Raw genomic sequence first — 17,140 nt, 5'->3', positions numbered from 1 at the left:
CAAATAAGCGACTGGGCGCGCTATTTTCTTTGATTTCATTTAGTCAGTTAGCTCGTTGTAGGCCTTTAGTGGCCAATAGTTCGTGAAAATTTCCTTTCTAGTTGACAATAAAGTTTGAGTTATTTTGGTTAGAACAACAGTAGTCCAACTCTACCTTAGTGGATTGTTGAAGTCGGAAAGCCACGCATGCAGAAGTCCAATGAAATCCCTTCAATTGGAGAGCTAACTCTGATGCAGTCCGCTTCAATGACGCAGTCCTACGTTGTTCCCACAACTGGGTGATCTTTGCGTCCTTTTATTTAAGCAACGATAATTCTTCTCAAGTTCTTCATCTTTATCACCAAGAACTTATTGTCTTGAGAAGAGGCATGATAATCAAGGACATGAGTCTCTGTGTAGCGTGGAGTGTTTTCGTCTTCTTAAAACCGTAACCCTAATTCTTGACCGAATAAGGATACTTATACTTCCTTGGTAAGAACACTCTCCAAAAATATCTTTGATTGTAGATGGTAGGACAAATTGTGAAGAATGCAATCTTAAAGATTCGGTCCATACCTTCCAAAACAGATCCGCTGATTTTCTTTCCAAAACTGTCTTCTCAAACCGCGTTCAACATTTTGGAAACATCTTCCTTTATCAGATCTTCAGTGTCAGTGCGTCTGTTGATGAACCTGATCAATTAGTCTTCTGTAACAATAAACAGACACCAAGCTAAACCCTATCTTAGTTTTCCATAATAATATTGCCAATTATATGTTGGGGTTTTTTTGTAGAAAATAAAAAAACTAACAAACACCCCCTTTGGCTATTATTTTGCAAAAGAACTCGACTAAGACAAAACAATAATCTAGGGATAAAAAGGAAGAGAATAACTGATAACTGTCGCATAAAGGACATAAGTATGAATTACAACCCATAAGAGAAATAACAGTACACAAGTCGTGCTGGACAAAAACAAGTAACATTCTTCACAAAGCATGGCCCATCACAAACACACGCCCAGACAGGGACAGAAGATACGAACAGTCCTACAAAAACACAAACACAAAAACTCCCCCTGAGTTTAGGCACTCCCCCTTTATGCCAAAGATAGACAAAGGAACATTTAAGCATTCGAGGGACCTTCACTGTCAGACTTCACATTCTCAGCAACAGCAGACTCAGTCAAGCTCAAACGAAGCAGAGCGATCGCAAGTTCAGTACGGGCTGCATTCAGCTGATTCGTGATAATCACAGTCTCTAGCTCAGACACACGAACCTTCAGACGGAGGGATAGCTGCACATCTCTAGCATGTGGCGAGTCCTCAACATTAGTACAAGCTTCAGATGATGATGGAGCATGAACTGGTGTAACATCCCGGATATGCTTGCCAATCAATAGTCGTGGATCAACAGTATATAGCAGAGATAGAGTGATAATATCGCTTGGCATAGGCACCAGGTCCTGCGACGTCAAAATGCCATAAATGAGATTTGGATAAGGCAGTCTTACCTTCTGTTCCCTTGGATAAATCAGGGTGAGAATATGATAGAATATCCATCTTCCCAGATCAATACACATCTTGGTGCCGATTCTGAACAGAAGCGCAACCAGTTGCTTGCCTACAGTATGAAAGTGTGCAGATGTGAGCCAATTGAGCAGCGCCATACGGTGTAGGATAACATACTTAGAGGTGGACACCGAGCTTGACAAGGTGTCAGGATCACCTGTAGGCCATACTGGAGTCTGACCACCAGCGAGAGTGCGTGCAACCAAATCCTAGTCCGTAATCTCTTCTTCATCAACAGCCTTCAAGCCATAGTAGTCATTAATCATGTATTCATGTCTGGACCGAAAACATACCACTTTCCTCTGATGAAAATCTGCTGCCACCGGGTCCCCGTAAGGTTGTCAATTTCTTCATTCAGATTGCAGTAAAACTCGTAGGTCAGCAGCTTCAAGTAGGGGCAAATTGATGTTACAGTCTTCATGAGGCCAACCTCACTGAGCAAGGGTAATACATCACAGACAGAATTTAACTGATTCTCATCAACTGATCGCTGAACAATGAGTTCTCGTCGCACCATAGTTGACCATTTGCCTTGAGCTGTAGCAGAAACAAACTGTGGCTTGTAAATGGTGGTGTCAGGACTGTCAGAAGCAGCTTGAACATCAGGAGTGACACTCATTCCTCTTGAAGTTGTAGAAGCTTTCATTTTTCTGGTAGCAGTGGTGGAAACAGTCGCTGGGGCCTTATTCTTGACTGACGATCTCAAGGTTTTAAACACCTGTTGGACAGGTGGGTCACTTTCAGCCTTAACCGACTCAGCTGATCTTCGTCTCTTCTCTGGTTGAACAGTGTCAAGATTGTCATCACCAATTTCCACAGACACTTTTTCTGGAATACCTTTACGCTTGGATTTCCTTTTCTCTCTAGTAGGAGAATGATCAGTAGGACTTGGAGAAACCGAATTGCTTGTCTCAGACACAGGAGCAGATGAAGATGCAAGCAGCTTGGAGACTTCCCTAATTTTAAATGTGGTGGAGTCTGGATGTGTTGTCTCTTCCACTGTAAGGGATCTAGTGGGATCAGACGATGGGGCTTGTGGACCATAACCTTCAGCCAGGATTTTCTCATCATCACTGTCTATCTGCATAGAGGGATCATCAGGATGGATAACTCTGTATGGTTCAGGTACAGAAGTAGAGGGTAAACCCGCAAAATGTTGGATGTGGTCAAGACTTTCATCCAAGGTAGTTATAACACCCCGAAATTTTGAAACTTTTAAAGCTTATATAATAAAGATGAATTCTCATTAAATCCCAAAATCAACATAAGAGTGCGGGGTGTTATGCCACATCTGAGCTGGAAAACTCAGATGCATAGGTTAAACTAACTAAACAACCTCAAAGCAATGTCAATAGATAATCATGGCACGCAGGTCGAAAGGGAACTAACTAATCTACGCTCCGGATCTCTAGCGCGTTCCGGTGTCTACTCATCTGTGCCTGAAAGCCAAATATATCTGTTCAGCGAATGATGCTGGTAACCCACTCCAACGCGTTGAAATACAATATAGGTAGATATATATATATATATATATATATATATATATATATATATATATATATAAATATATATATATATATATAGATATACGAAAATCATTTTGAAGCAGGAAGATATATACTTAAGAGTCTCTAGTTTTAAAACCAGGAATGGACTCAGCAAATAGGGGTAAACACAATAATCAATAATAACAGTTAAAGAGAATCATCATAAAGAATACGCAACTAAGGTCACAGTCTATTTCCACATCAATCATATCATCATTCAATCATCATTTGTGACACTCAATCACACTGAGCTGGCGCCACGGGACCAATCGCATGGCCCGAACATGAGGATTAGCGCATATAGCACTAACACGGCCCCGCAGCACCCTACCTCATACCGCAGCATGAAGGGAGTTGATCGCAACCAACCCTTTAAAGACCGCTGACGAACTCAACGTCGGACCACAATCGTACACACCTCTGACGCGCCCAGTCGGTAGACTGTGATCCCCTTTAAAAGGGGGGGCATACGACCCTACACACCGTTGACGGGCACAGTCAGTGGACCATAGCGGATCAAGCCCTACATACCACTGAGAGACTCAGTCGGTGGGCGAAGATCCTCGGAGACTACGACCCTACACACCGCTGGCCCATCACTCGGTGGATCGCAGCCAGCCGTAGCCCTACACACCGCCTGATTACTCAGGTTGGTGGACTAGAGCCTACCTCGGGTTTATTGGCCCTGCACTCCGCCTGGCGCGTCCAGTTCGGTGGGTCATCGTACCTGAGGCCCATGTGGACCGCAGCCCAAGAAGTGAATCACTGACCGCAGCCAAGAGGATGAACCGCAGCTCATAAGTAACCAACAGTGGACCACAGCCCTATATAATATTTATATACCTGACCGATCGCAACCGGCCTGGTTAACAGTTGGGATGGTTCTCAACCCATCCAACTACCCGTATAGCCAATTTGATCGCAACCAAATTGGGGAATCATGCATCACATAACACATAATAGCACATAGTAACACGTAATAGCACATTGGGAAGGGGAAGACACATAAATAAGCTTACATGTGATCATTCACATACTAAGAATAGTCCTAAGGGGTTCATACGACTTCCACCTAGGCCAACGGGTTACCGATTCAACTAGCATGCAATCCCTAAGACTCTTTTATCCTACGAACGCTACCCAAAACATCAAACTAGACTCAAGCACGACAAACGGGGTCCGTTGGGACACCACGGGGGAATGGGGAACATCAAACGGGGAAGCCAAAGACCCGGGGTGGGTACAGACCAGCAGGTAGCCGGTGGGTGGGGGTCACCCGCCGGCTGCCCGTCGGAGATCATCGCTCGGGCAGCGGGTTGCCGGCGGGCGAACGCCTACCCGCTGCCTGGCGGTGATTTTCGGGCAGCGGGTAGGTGGCGGGTACCCCTACCCCCCACTCACTCTTTCATCACAATTACGTCCCGGGATCCTTTGTGGAACCCGAAACCTTGCTTGGACACTTTTAAACGCAATTAACGACACCACGTAGACAATTAACGGATCAAAAGTAAGAATCACGTATAACTCATCCTATTATGACTTCTAAACATAAACAACACCCGAACATGCGGATTCCCACCCAAATATATATATATATATATATATTAAGAGCATTATAACACAAATTCCCAATCCGCCCTAGGGCTCTTATCCCTCCCAAATCATCAAAATCACAATTTATCTTTAACATCACGAAATATCAAGATTTGTCAAGAATCATCACATCAATATCAAGAACCTCTTTTCAACATCAAGATCATCAAGATTATCAAGAATACACATAAATCATCTTATCAATCATCAAGAATATATCAAAAATAGCATAGAGGAATTAATCAAGACACAAACATATAGAAGGAGGCCAAGGAAGGAGATTATAGCGAAGAAAATAGGTTTTGTTGAGACATGGGTTAATTCTGAATCATGAGTAGTTAGTTTTCGAACTTGATTTAGGGTTGTATTGCATATCTTGATTCTTAGTTTGTGATTATTGTAAAAAGGGGAAGAACACTAACCTAGGGTTCTTGAGTTTATGAAGGATTTGTGTTTGTATGTTATTAATGTTTGATGTACACATTCATTAGCATGTTTTTGGAGAATTCTTGGCTACAATGAGAATTGGGTTAAGGATTTTAGCCACCCCTTGCATAAATCTGATTGTTCTTATGAAAATGGGGAAAATTGGGGGTTTTAGATGCTTTGTGTGCTTGATGGACTTGAAATTGATACACCATGAGAGTGGGGCAATTCCTTGTTCTAATCATTGTTTATTGATTACGAGAGTGGTTGATAAACTAGGATACCTACGTGCATTCATGTTTGATTCCTTGGTTACTTGTTCTCCCTAATCACATAGGTTGTTAAAGTATCTAGATGATAATGCTCCCTAGCTTGAGTCCTATTTCTTTATTTCATGTTTATCTCTTGTTAATAGCTGTTCGTGTTATTTTGTTTAGTTATCGTAGCCTTAACTTCATTATGATTTGCTTAGCTTCTTGTTGGTTTCCTTATGCTAGTTCCTAGTTTCTTGTGATTGCATATTGCGTGTCATATCCCCCAATCCCTTGAGGACGACATTTCGCACCCGTACACTCGCCATCACTCATTTTTGCTATAATAAAAAATTGGCGTCGTTGCCGGGGATAAGAGTAAAATAATGTACTAATTATGTCAACTTTGATTGGGATGAGGTTCGAACCTAAGATCTTTCTTATTGAAATCAATGAGTAAGTTAACGGTGAACTAAAAGAAATTAACGGAAAAGATAATATTTAACGGAAAAGTTAACAGATAATCATATTCATTAAGGATAAATTAAGAAATCTCAAGGAAAAATTAAAATTTGATCAATCTGAGTCATTCATTTGATTAAAAATTTGATCGTCATTTTTTCTACCCATTATAGGCCTAACTCTCTTGGACTCTTATTAGTATATTATAGTATAGTATAATATATATATATATATATATATATATATATATATATATATATATATATATAAACGGGATTTAAATTTTAGAAATGAGTTAATTCTATTTTTAGTCCTAGATTTATAGGTGTTAGTCCATTCTTAGTCCTTTTTTTTTTTTATTAGAACATCCACATCTAGTCCTAGTATTATTGTGCCATGATCATTTTTAGTCCTACTTCAACAAAATCGTTCAAATGTCGTTAAATAAAAAGACATTTAAATCTTTTTTATACAAAATAGGTTGAACCGCTATATTTTTATGTTTATTTGAAAAAAAAAAAAAAACATCTATAATTCATGCACCAATAATAATAGGACCAAAAGTGGATGCTCTAATAAAAAAAGAACTTAAAGTGGATTGTCACCTATAAATCTAGGATTTTGAAAAATAATTCCAACGAAAGAGAGAAACTAAAAAGCTGGAAAAATTCAAGTCATATGTAACACTCGCTCGTTTAAAATCGATTTACTACCCCCTGAGAGTGTTGGAAGTGTTGTAACGTCATTCTCCATGATAAAATGAATTGCATTAATATATTAATTTCCAACTCAAATAGGTCTACTTTGAAAATCAATTTCTCATTCATCAATTATCTGTTCTAAGTGTACAATATATCGATTTCATTGTTTCACTTCGAAGAATCCAAATTAACTTTGACACGACCCAAACTGAAAGTGATCCCCACATATACTAGTACCACAAAATACTCACTTAAAATGCTATTTTTACTAAAAATTTACAACAAAATATTTTCCTCCAAATTTTGAATTGGACAATCAAACATAGCAGTCGTTATATTATAGACCGCGGTGCATGTGCACCGCGGTAAAAAACGGCGCAGTTTCTTTAAGTAAAGAAACGGCCCGCCGTTAGAGTTAACGGAGTCCGCTTGTTTGATGTATTAAACACCAACTGACACTATAGTATATCTAAACTGACACTGCAGTTATATCAAAATGATACTGTAGTTATAGTGAAATGAAACTGCAGTGTATATAAAATGAAACTGAATAACATTTCACATATTTGAGTTTATATTGTACAATGAAGCTGTAATTATATCAAAATGATCATGTAGTTGTGTTTTAATGAAACTATAGTGTATATAAAATAAAATTAAATAACATTTTCACATATTTGAGTCTATAAATATCGAATGAAACTATAGTTATATCGAAATGAAACTGTAGTTGTGTTGAACTGAAACTGCAGTGTATACAAAATGACACTGAATAACAGAGTTACTTTTTGCAAAAGGGTGCGAAACGGCGGAAACAAACACTGTTTATTTTCATTTAAAAAAAAAGACGCGCGGTGCATAATCGATTATGCACCACGGTGCATAATATAATTTGCCCAAACATAGATGACCTTTCATTTAGAGGGACAAAAATTTTAATATATAAGTAGTCAAAACGGGCTAGCTTAGCCCATACGAGCTGGCCCATCTCGGGGTTGTCATGAAATGACCCGTTCCGACCCATTTTTTTTATACAAGTTGAAAAATCTCAACCCAACTCGTGGTTGGATGGGATGACGGGCTAAACGGGCCAGCCCATCAACTCGTTTATTTTTATATAAATATTTTTGTAAAATTCATATTTTAAATGTTTTTTTCCGTTTTTGTATAGCTCAAGAATTGAAACTCCAACCTCTAAGTTAATAATTAACCCTATTTGCAATAAAAAACATTAAACTTTTTGAAGAAACACCATGTAACATATATATATATATATATATATATATATATATATATATATATATATATATATATATATATATATATATAATTCAGTTCCCGTGCAGTTGGGTGTCTCCCGTGCGATTGTGCGGTTAAGTCTTAGCCATTCATATTGCCTAAATCAACGTTAAGGATTAATAATGATTAAAAAAATGTGGTGGCGATTTGGTCTTTTTGCATCTAGTTCAAATTTAAGGTGCGTGGTTTTTGTGCTTAAGGTGCATGATTTATGTACTGTATGGTTTAAGATGCGTCAATTATTGAAAGCTTAAGTGCGTCGATCTAAAGCTTTAGGTGCATGGTTTTCTTTCTTAAGGTGCGTGGTTTGTGTGCTTAAGGTGAGTCAGTTGTTGAAACTTAAGGTGCCTCGTGGTTTTCCTTCTTAAGGTGTGTGATTTGTACGTTTAAGGTGCGTCAGTTGTTGAAACTTAAGGTGCGCCATTTTAAAACTTTAGGTGCATGGTTTAGGTTCTTAAGGTGCTTTGTTGGTGCTCCTGTAAAGGTATGTCTATCAGCACATGGTCCCCACCCTTAAAATATGTATATACAAAGCTAACAACAATCAGACCAAAAGCTCAAAACCTGGTCCCCCAAACAACAATCATAAACAAACATTAATGCATTCGTGGACTTAACACTAGTAAATGAATAACCCAGATGTCAATGAATGAATCAAAAAAGCTCAAACCTTAAAGGAACAAACGAATCAACAAAAATCAAAGCAACAACAGCAACAACAAGTACAAAATAGACCAGATAACAGACTGCTCATGTAAAGGTTGTATGTCTACCAAAAACCTAATCTTCCAAAAAAATCCTAAGTTGGAAAACCCATTAATCCTCCGACTTGTCATGGTGTTGCTCCAATGCCTTCGAATTTGCTCCAATGTTTGGAATTTTGCTCGGATTTAGTCGATTTTGGTTGGGATGTGAGTGGGCTATGATATGTTTGTTCAAATGACTGTGGTTTGCGACACTTACCCCATTCAGCGCTGGTAAGAAGAGAAGACTAAAGACAAGAAATGACTAAATTGCCCATGGTTAATCGGAGCTCTCACCGGCTGGTTGACGGAAGACGGTCTGAGGGTGTAAATCGACTAAAAATAATTAATTTCGGGGACCAAATCGATGAACAAGCGGTTGAGTGACTACACTGACAGTTCGCTAATAATTGAGGGACCACCAAATCATTGATTTCCCCTCATTATTATTATTATTACTATTACTATTACTATTACCATTACCATTACCATTACTATTACCATTACCATTACCATTACCATTACCATTATTATTATTATTATTATTATTATTGTTATTATTGTTATTATTGTTATTATTGTTATTATTATTATTATTATTATTATTATTATTATTATTATTATTATTATTATTATTATTATTATTATTATTATTATTAACTTTTCTAATGTTGATTTTGAATTACATAGCCAAGAAAATAGCAAGCAGCGATAAAGATGGGGCTTAAAAAAGAGAGGATGATATTGGAATTGCATTTTTACTCATGGGTTTAAAGGCACATGCATTCCCGGAAAAAGATTAGGAAGAACAAGCTAGAAGGGCTAAAATTTGGCAAATTATGGTCCATACAGTGTTATATGGACCATAATAAAAAGTACATTTTTAATATACTAAATGTAAATTATTTTTGTACTGAATGTACATTATACAATATAATGCACACTCAGTACAAAAATAATGTACATTATTTTACAATATGTTGGTACCGTTGGTAGAAAACACAAATAATAATAAAAAATAAGATTATTATTTTCTGGAAAGAAGGGAAGAAAAGATGAAGAAAAGTGGCTAGTGTTTGGTGTTGGGTTTTTGCAAGAGTCAAGTGAGCACTTTTTCCTTAAAACCTTATTTGCCACCTCCCAAAGATGTTAGGAGCGTTGTGGCCTAGGCTTCCCAGGATAAAACTTGCTAATGATTCAATGTTTGAGCACTCAAACAAGGAATCCGGCGAGCAAGACAATGACTATGAACACAGTAGGCCAAGAAAGAGTAGAAGCAGAGAGGTTTTGAAGCTGAAAAAATGAACTTTCGTGTTTTATGTTTTTTGTATGTAAAACTCTACTGCCTCTACCCTCTCTTATATAGGGTTGAAGGAGCCAATAGCCTTCATTATGGCAATTAAAAATGACATTAAAGCTGCCTTCCAACAGCTATAACAGCAGGCCACTACCTGGGAATTGAATTCAAAATTCAAAATTGGAATTAATAGACAATTAATTCCGTAACCGATGAATTCAATCCCCTCAACAGTCAGAACTTTCGGGTTCCTGACCGTTAGCGTACAGGGTTTGGTCTCAACTTTCGACCTCATCCAGTTTCGGCCCTTGCACCTCTCGTGGACTCTGTTGCACGAGAGTTGTGCTCTCGGTGCACCACTACACGAGAGTAGGTGGCTGTTGCATGAGAGTTGTGCTCTCGGTGTACCACAACCTCTCGTGCTTTCTTGTAGCACGAGAGTAGGTGCTCTTGGTTCGGTTCTGGCCGAACCAAGTGGCTATACCAGTTGGAAAATGATACCGAAGTTTGGCATAACTTAGCCCGCAAGGCCAGCCAATTTTCGGACGACATTCGTGCCCCCAGGTGCCGGCGCACACGAGCTCGGGCTTGAATCAAGCCTTTTTCAAGCTCTTCTAGTTGGAATTTGATTTGCACCCCCCTCCCCCCCGCGCGAGAGAGCCTCTATGCTATACAATTCTACAAGCTTCAAAAGAGCTCTTGTATATAAGGGGGGAAAATCTTCATTCCAAAGCAATGTGGGACAAAAGCTCACTTTTTCCCTTCATTTTCCAACTCAAATGGGTCTACTTTGAGAATCAATATCTCATTCACCCATTATCCGTTTTGAGCGTACAATATATCGATCTCTTCGTCTCACTACGAAGATTCCAAATCCACTTTAACCCGACCCAAATCGGAAGTGGACTCCACTGATAATTGTACCACAAAATAGCCACTTAACATGCCATTTTATGCCATTTTAAGCTATTTTTTCAAACGGTCGATCCCTGCATAGGATAGGTAGGGAGTCACTATACCCTTTGAAACTTCCCTCGTAAACACATGTTTACTCTACTGGCTGTACGGTAGAACGCGATGTCTTTGAACCGACTGCCGTTTGTGTAGACGATGACATATCTCACACAGGAATCTCCCAACCATGCTCTTGCTCTCATGAGTGTGCCCGTTTTGGTCGTGGGTCACCGTTCCTGGTTCTGCGAGAGTTTCTAAAGAATTGTGCCCAACAATTCTCCTTTGAAGCGACCCTCACTTCTCTCTAACATAGGTGATTCTTTCTCGAGTATCCCGCATACTCAAGAATCATTAAAGCATTAACATGCTAACCTCTTGCAGGAGTCACTGTTTTAACGAGGAGTGGTAGGGAGTCCGAGACCCCCACAGTGACGTGCTCCGTTCCATAATTTAGTTGTCCCATTGAACCTAGGTGCCAGCTAGGTTGGGTATCCACTATAGAACTTTTTAGTCCAAGGGCAGTAGACCCATTCCTCGTGTCAACTTCTCCACAACTTCTCTTCCTAACCCTTTGGTCAGCGGATCCGCTATATTGTCTTTTGACTTTACGTAGTCAATCGAGATAACTCCAGTTGTGAGTAGTTGTCTAATGGTATTATGTCTACGACGCACATGTCTAGACTTACCATTATACATATGACTCTGTACTCTCCCGATTGTGGCTTGACTATCGCAATGCACACATATTGGAGGTACCGATCTTTCCCAATTAGGAATATCCTCTATAAAATGGCGTAGCCATTCAGCCTCTTCACAACCTTTGTCCAACGCTATTAGCTCAGATTCCATCGTGGATCTAGCTATCACAGTTTGCTTAGAGGATTTCCATGCCACTCGTGGACTTAGAGTCCTTAATATCAGATATCCAATTCGCGTCGCTATACCCTTCAAGTACAGCGGGATATCTCCCGTAGTGCAGTCCAAGATCACGAGTATACCTCAAGTATCTCATAAGCTTTACTATTGCCTTCCAGTGCATAGCACCGGGGTTACTCGTATATCTACTGAGTTTACTAACCGCATAGGCAATATCCGGCCTAGTACCGCTCATAAGATACATCAGACTACCAATAACCCGAGCATATTCCACTTGTGAAATACCTTCTCCGTGGTTCTTGATTAGATGATTATTTGTATCAAATGGTGTCCTAGCCACTTGACTATCTTCCTTGTTAAATTTCTCAAGGATTTTGTCAATATAATGTGATTGGCTCAACACGAGAACATCAGGTCTTCTAATAATTCTAATCCCGAGGATTAAATCAGCCAAACCCATATCCTTCATGTCAAATCTTGCATTTAACATGTTTTTGGTAGACTTGATCATCCGATCATTACTACCAACGATGAGAATATCATCGACATATAAACAAAGGATGACGTAGCCGTCTATCATTTTCTTAACGTAGACGCATTTGTCACTTTCGTTTATTTTAAACCCGTTAGTTAACATCGCATGGTCAAACTTCTCGTGCCACTGCTTAGGCGCTTGTTTTAAACGATAGAGCGACTTAACTAACTTACACACTTTCCTTTCTTGGCCCGGAACCATGAACCCTTCGGGTTGTTCCATATAGATCTCCTCATCTAATTCGCCATTTAGGAAAGCGGTTTTCACATCCATTTGATGAACTTCCAAGTTCCGCAACGCGGCTATGGCAAGTATCATTCTAATGGAGTTTATTTTCGTCACGGGAGAATACGTGTCAAAGTAATCGAGGCCCTCGCGTTGCCTGTAACCCTTGATTACAAGCCTAGCCTTATACTTCTCGATGGAACCATCCGGTTTCATCTTCCTTTTAAAGACCCACTTGGATCCTAAGGGTTTACTACCCGGAGGAAGATCAACGAGTTCCCAAGTGTGATTCTGTAGGGTAGAATCCACTTCACTTTTTATAGCCTCTTTCCACATTGGTCATTCCGTAGAAGTCACGGCTTCTACATACGTTCGAGGCTCGTTCTCTATCAAACAAGATAGAAAATCGGGTTCATTTTCTAATAAACAAGTTAGAGTACCCGAATCGTACTCTAACAAGTAAGTTAGAAAATCAGGACCGAATGATTTTCCAACTCTCGCCCGCTTACTGCGTCTCGGCTCGAGCTCGGGTTCTCTCTCGGATTCCCCACTATCATTATCCATAGTTTCGTCAAACGTTCGTTTTGACGTACTTGGTCCCTCGTTGGACCTACAAGGAAATATATTTTCAAAGAAACATGCATTCCTTGATTCTATTATCGTGTTCTCATGTACATCCGGATTATGGGACTCGTGTACTAAGAACCGATAAGCACTACTATTATGTGCATAGCCAATAAAGATACAGTCCACCGTCTTAGGACCTATCTTTACTTTCTTAGGTGTTGGCACCAAAACTTTGGCAAGACACCCCCACACTTTCATGTACTGGTAGGAAGGTTTCCTACCGTTCCACAGCTTATAAGGAGTCTTATCGAGCTTCTTTCGGGGTACCTTATTCAAAAGGTAATTACTTGTCAAAATAGCCTCACCCCACGCATCTTGAGGTAGGCCTGAACTTATAAGCATCGCATTCATCATATCTTTCAATGTACGATTCTTTCGTTCGGCAACACCGTTCGATTGAGGTGAGTAAGGTGCAGTACGCTCGTGTATTATACCTACACTCGCACAGAAGTCACCAATTGGTGCTTCGTACTCACCACCTCGATTTCTTCTAACCTTCTTAATTCTCCGATTAAGTTGGTTTTCCACTTCATTCTTATAAAGAACGAATTTATCAACGGCTTCATCTTTGCTCTTAAGCAAGTACACATAGCAGTATCGTGTGCTATCGTCGATAAATGTGATAAAATACTTATTACCACCTCTCGTTTGTATCGATCTAAAATCGCACAAATCACTATGGATTAATTCTAGTGGTTCAGTTTCCCTTTCAACCGATTTTAAAGGTACTTTCGTTAGTTTTGCCTCAACACAAATTTCACACTTGTTATTTGTGTCAATATTAAAGTTAGGAATATGGTCCATGCTAATTAATCTACGCATAGAATTAAAATTAACATGACCTAGTCTACCATGCCACAAACTGGAAGACTCAAGCAAGTAAACAGAATTAACTTTGCTTTTATTGATAACAGGAATTACATTGAGCTTAAAGAGCGCATCAGTTACATATCCTTTACCAACAAACATCCCTAACTTGGACAAAACTACTTTCTCTGACTCGAACACCATGCGAAAGCCATGCTTGTTCAACAGAGAGCCAGACACAAGATTCTTCCTTAGCTCAGGAACATACAGCACGTTGTTCAACGTTAGTTCCTTCCCGGAAGTCATCTTCAGAACCACCTTGCCTATGCCTTCCACAGCAGACTGAGCAGAGTTTCCCATCCACACCTTTTCACCCTCAACGGTCTCAAAGGTGTTGAACATCTCTCGGTTGCAACACAAGTGCCTGGTTGCACCGGTATCAATGAACCATTCACGAGGGTTTGAGCCCACGAGGTTCACCTCGGTCACCATAGCCGAAAGGCTAATCTCGACCTCCTTCTGACTGCTATCTCCAACAACATTGGCTTCAGAACTCTTGTTCTTCTTCCTTGGAGCCTTGCATTCAGATGCTCTGTGGCCATGCTTGCTACAATTGTAGCATTCACCAGGAAACTTGTTCTTAGTAACGCCACCTTTCGGACCTAGCTTTCGCTTGTCCTTCTTGTTCCTCTTGGAGCTCTTACCGTGCTCCACAACGTTGGCCTTAGCGCCAGCAACGATAGGAGCCTTCCTATCATTCGTCCTGTTCCCTTCCTCAATCCTGAGTCGCTGGATCAGGTCCTCCAGATTCATTTCCTTTCGCTTATGCTTAAGGTAGTTCTTGAAGTCCTTCCAACCTGGAGGCAACAAATGGATCACAGATCCCACTTGGAAGGCTTCACTTAGCACCATGCCCTCGTCACGGATCTCATCAAAGATTAATTGCAAATCTTCTACCTGACTTAGCACGGTCTTTGAATCAACCATTTTGAAGTCGAGGAATCGGCCAACTACAAATTTCTTTGAGCCGGCATCCTCACTTCGGTATTTATGATCCAAAACTTCCCACAACGCTTTTGATGTGCTTATCTTTCAATATACATCATATAGCGTGTCACACAATCCATTCAGGATGTAGTTTCGGCAAAGGAAGTCCGAATCCTTCCAATAGCCAACTGCCATCACGGATTGTGCATCTTGTTCCTTCAACTCGGGAACACTCTCGGACAAGAACCTTGCCAGGCCGAGAGTTGCTAGGTAGAACAACATCTTCTGTTGCCACCTCTTGAAGTTCGAACCAACACCGGTGAACTTCTCCTGCTTTTCAGCCGAACCACTCGGTACCGAAGGTACCCGAGACATGGGAATATATCCCTCAGTGCTCCCACCATCTTGTGAACCAACGTTCACTGGTGTAGCTTGGGAATTAGCAACATTGGTACCATTCCCTCCACTGTTATCCGCAACAACGTTATTGTTGCCGTTTCTTCCATTGTTGTCCGCAACAACATTATCCTCCCCATCGATTGGCAGTACGGGATGGTCCATTTTTCTTCAAGGAAATTCGGAGAAGACCACCAACGGGAAAACAAATATATAAGGTTTTAAGACTGTTGGTACCGTTGGTAGAAAACACAAATAATAATAAAAAATAAGATTATTATTTTCTGGAAAGAAGGGAAGAAAAGATGAAGAAAAGTGGCTAGTGTTTGGTGTTGGGTTTTTGCGAGAGTCAAGTGAGCACTCTTTCCTTAAAACCTTATTTGCCACCTCCCAAAGATGTTAGGAGCGTTGTGGCCTAGGCTTCCCAGGATAAAACTTGCTAATGATTCAATGTTTGAGCACTCAAACAAGGAATCCGGCGAGCAAGACAATGACTATGAACACAGTAGGCCAAGAAAGAGTAGAAGCAGAGAGGTTTTGAAGCTGAAAAAACGAACTTTCGTGTTCTATGTTTTTTGTGTGTAAAACTCTACTGCCTCTACCCTCTCTTATATAGGGTTGAAGGAGCCAATAGCCTTTATTATGCCAATTAAAAATGACATTAAAGCTGCCTTCCAACAGCTATAACAGCAGGCCACTACCTGGGAATTGAATTCAAAATTCAAAATTGGAATTAATAGACAATTAATTCCGTAATCGATGAATTCAATCCCCTCAACAGTCAGAACTTTTGGGTTCCTGACCATTAGCGTACAGGGTTTGGTCTCAACTTTCGACCTCATCCAGTTTCGGCCCTTGCACCTCTCGTGGACTCTGTTGCACGAGAGTTGTGCTCTCGGTGCACCACTACACGAGAGTTGTGCTCTCGGTGTACCACAACCTCTCGTGCTCTCTTGTAGCACGAGAGTAGGTGCTCTCGGTTCGGTTCTGGCCGAACCAAGTGGCTATACCAGTTGGAAAATGATACCGAAGTTTGGCATAACTTAGCCCAGCCAATTTTCGGACGACATTCGTGCCCCCAGGTGCCGGCGCACACGAGCTCGGGCTTGAATCAAGCCTTTTTCAAGCTCTGCTAGTTGGAATTTGATTTGCCCCCCCCCCCCCCCCCCCGCGCGCGAGAGAGCCTTTATGCTATACAATTCTACAAGCTTCAAAAGAGCTCTTGTATATAAGGGGGGAAAATCTTCATTCCAAAGCAATGTGGGACAAAAGCTCACTTTTTCCCTTCATTTTCTAACTCAAATGGGTCTACTTTGAGAATCAATATCTCATTCACCCATTATCCGTTTTGAGCGTACAATATATCGATCTCTTCGTCTCACTACGAAGAATCCGAATCCACTTTAACCCGACCCAAATCGGAAGTGGACCCCCCTGATAATTGTACCACAAAATAGCCACTTAACATGCCATTTTAAGCTATTTTTTCCAACACAATATACAAAATATTAGTGCTGGGCATTTCGATTCTGATAACCCGGATCGAACCGAACCAGTTCGTTTAAACGATCTCAAACCGAAGTACCTGCCAGTACTTCGAGGTTTGAAGAAACCGATCAGACCTGAACTGAACCGAGAAACGATCGGTTTTCGGTTTTTTTTTTTTTATTTTTTTTTATTAAATGTCCAAGGTGAAGTTTGAAATCTTAACCATTTAATTACTAAATAAGAGCCTTACCGATTAAGCTATAACCACATTTGTGTCAACATTTACATTTATATACTAATATAAAGGTATACATTTTTCATTAAATGCTGTACACTTAAATTATAATGGACAAAATTGTCCATACTATATTCTTGT

General features: G+C 40.2%; 1 protein-coding gene across 1 annotated transcript; it reads right to left on the bottom strand.

Moving 5' to 3' along the window:
- Positions 1-1,812: 1,812 nt before the first annotated feature.
- LOC109193315 lies at positions 1,813-2,637 on the bottom strand. Its single transcript, XM_019344177.1, has one exon. The coding sequence runs from the start codon at positions 2,635-2,637 to the stop codon at positions 1,813-1,815; it is 825 nt and encodes a 274-aa protein (XP_019199722.1).
- Between the last annotated feature and the right edge of the window lie 14,503 nt (positions 2,638-17,140).

Source organism: Ipomoea nil, unplaced genomic scaffold, assembly GCF_001879475.1.
Source record: "Ipomoea nil cultivar Tokyo-kokei standard unplaced genomic scaffold, Asagao_1.1 scaffold1868, whole genome shotgun sequence".
In the NCBI taxonomy this organism is placed as follows: domain Eukaryota; kingdom Viridiplantae; phylum Streptophyta; class Magnoliopsida; order Solanales; family Convolvulaceae; genus Ipomoea; species Ipomoea nil.
This window is presented reverse-complemented; position numbering and strand designations above follow the sequence as displayed.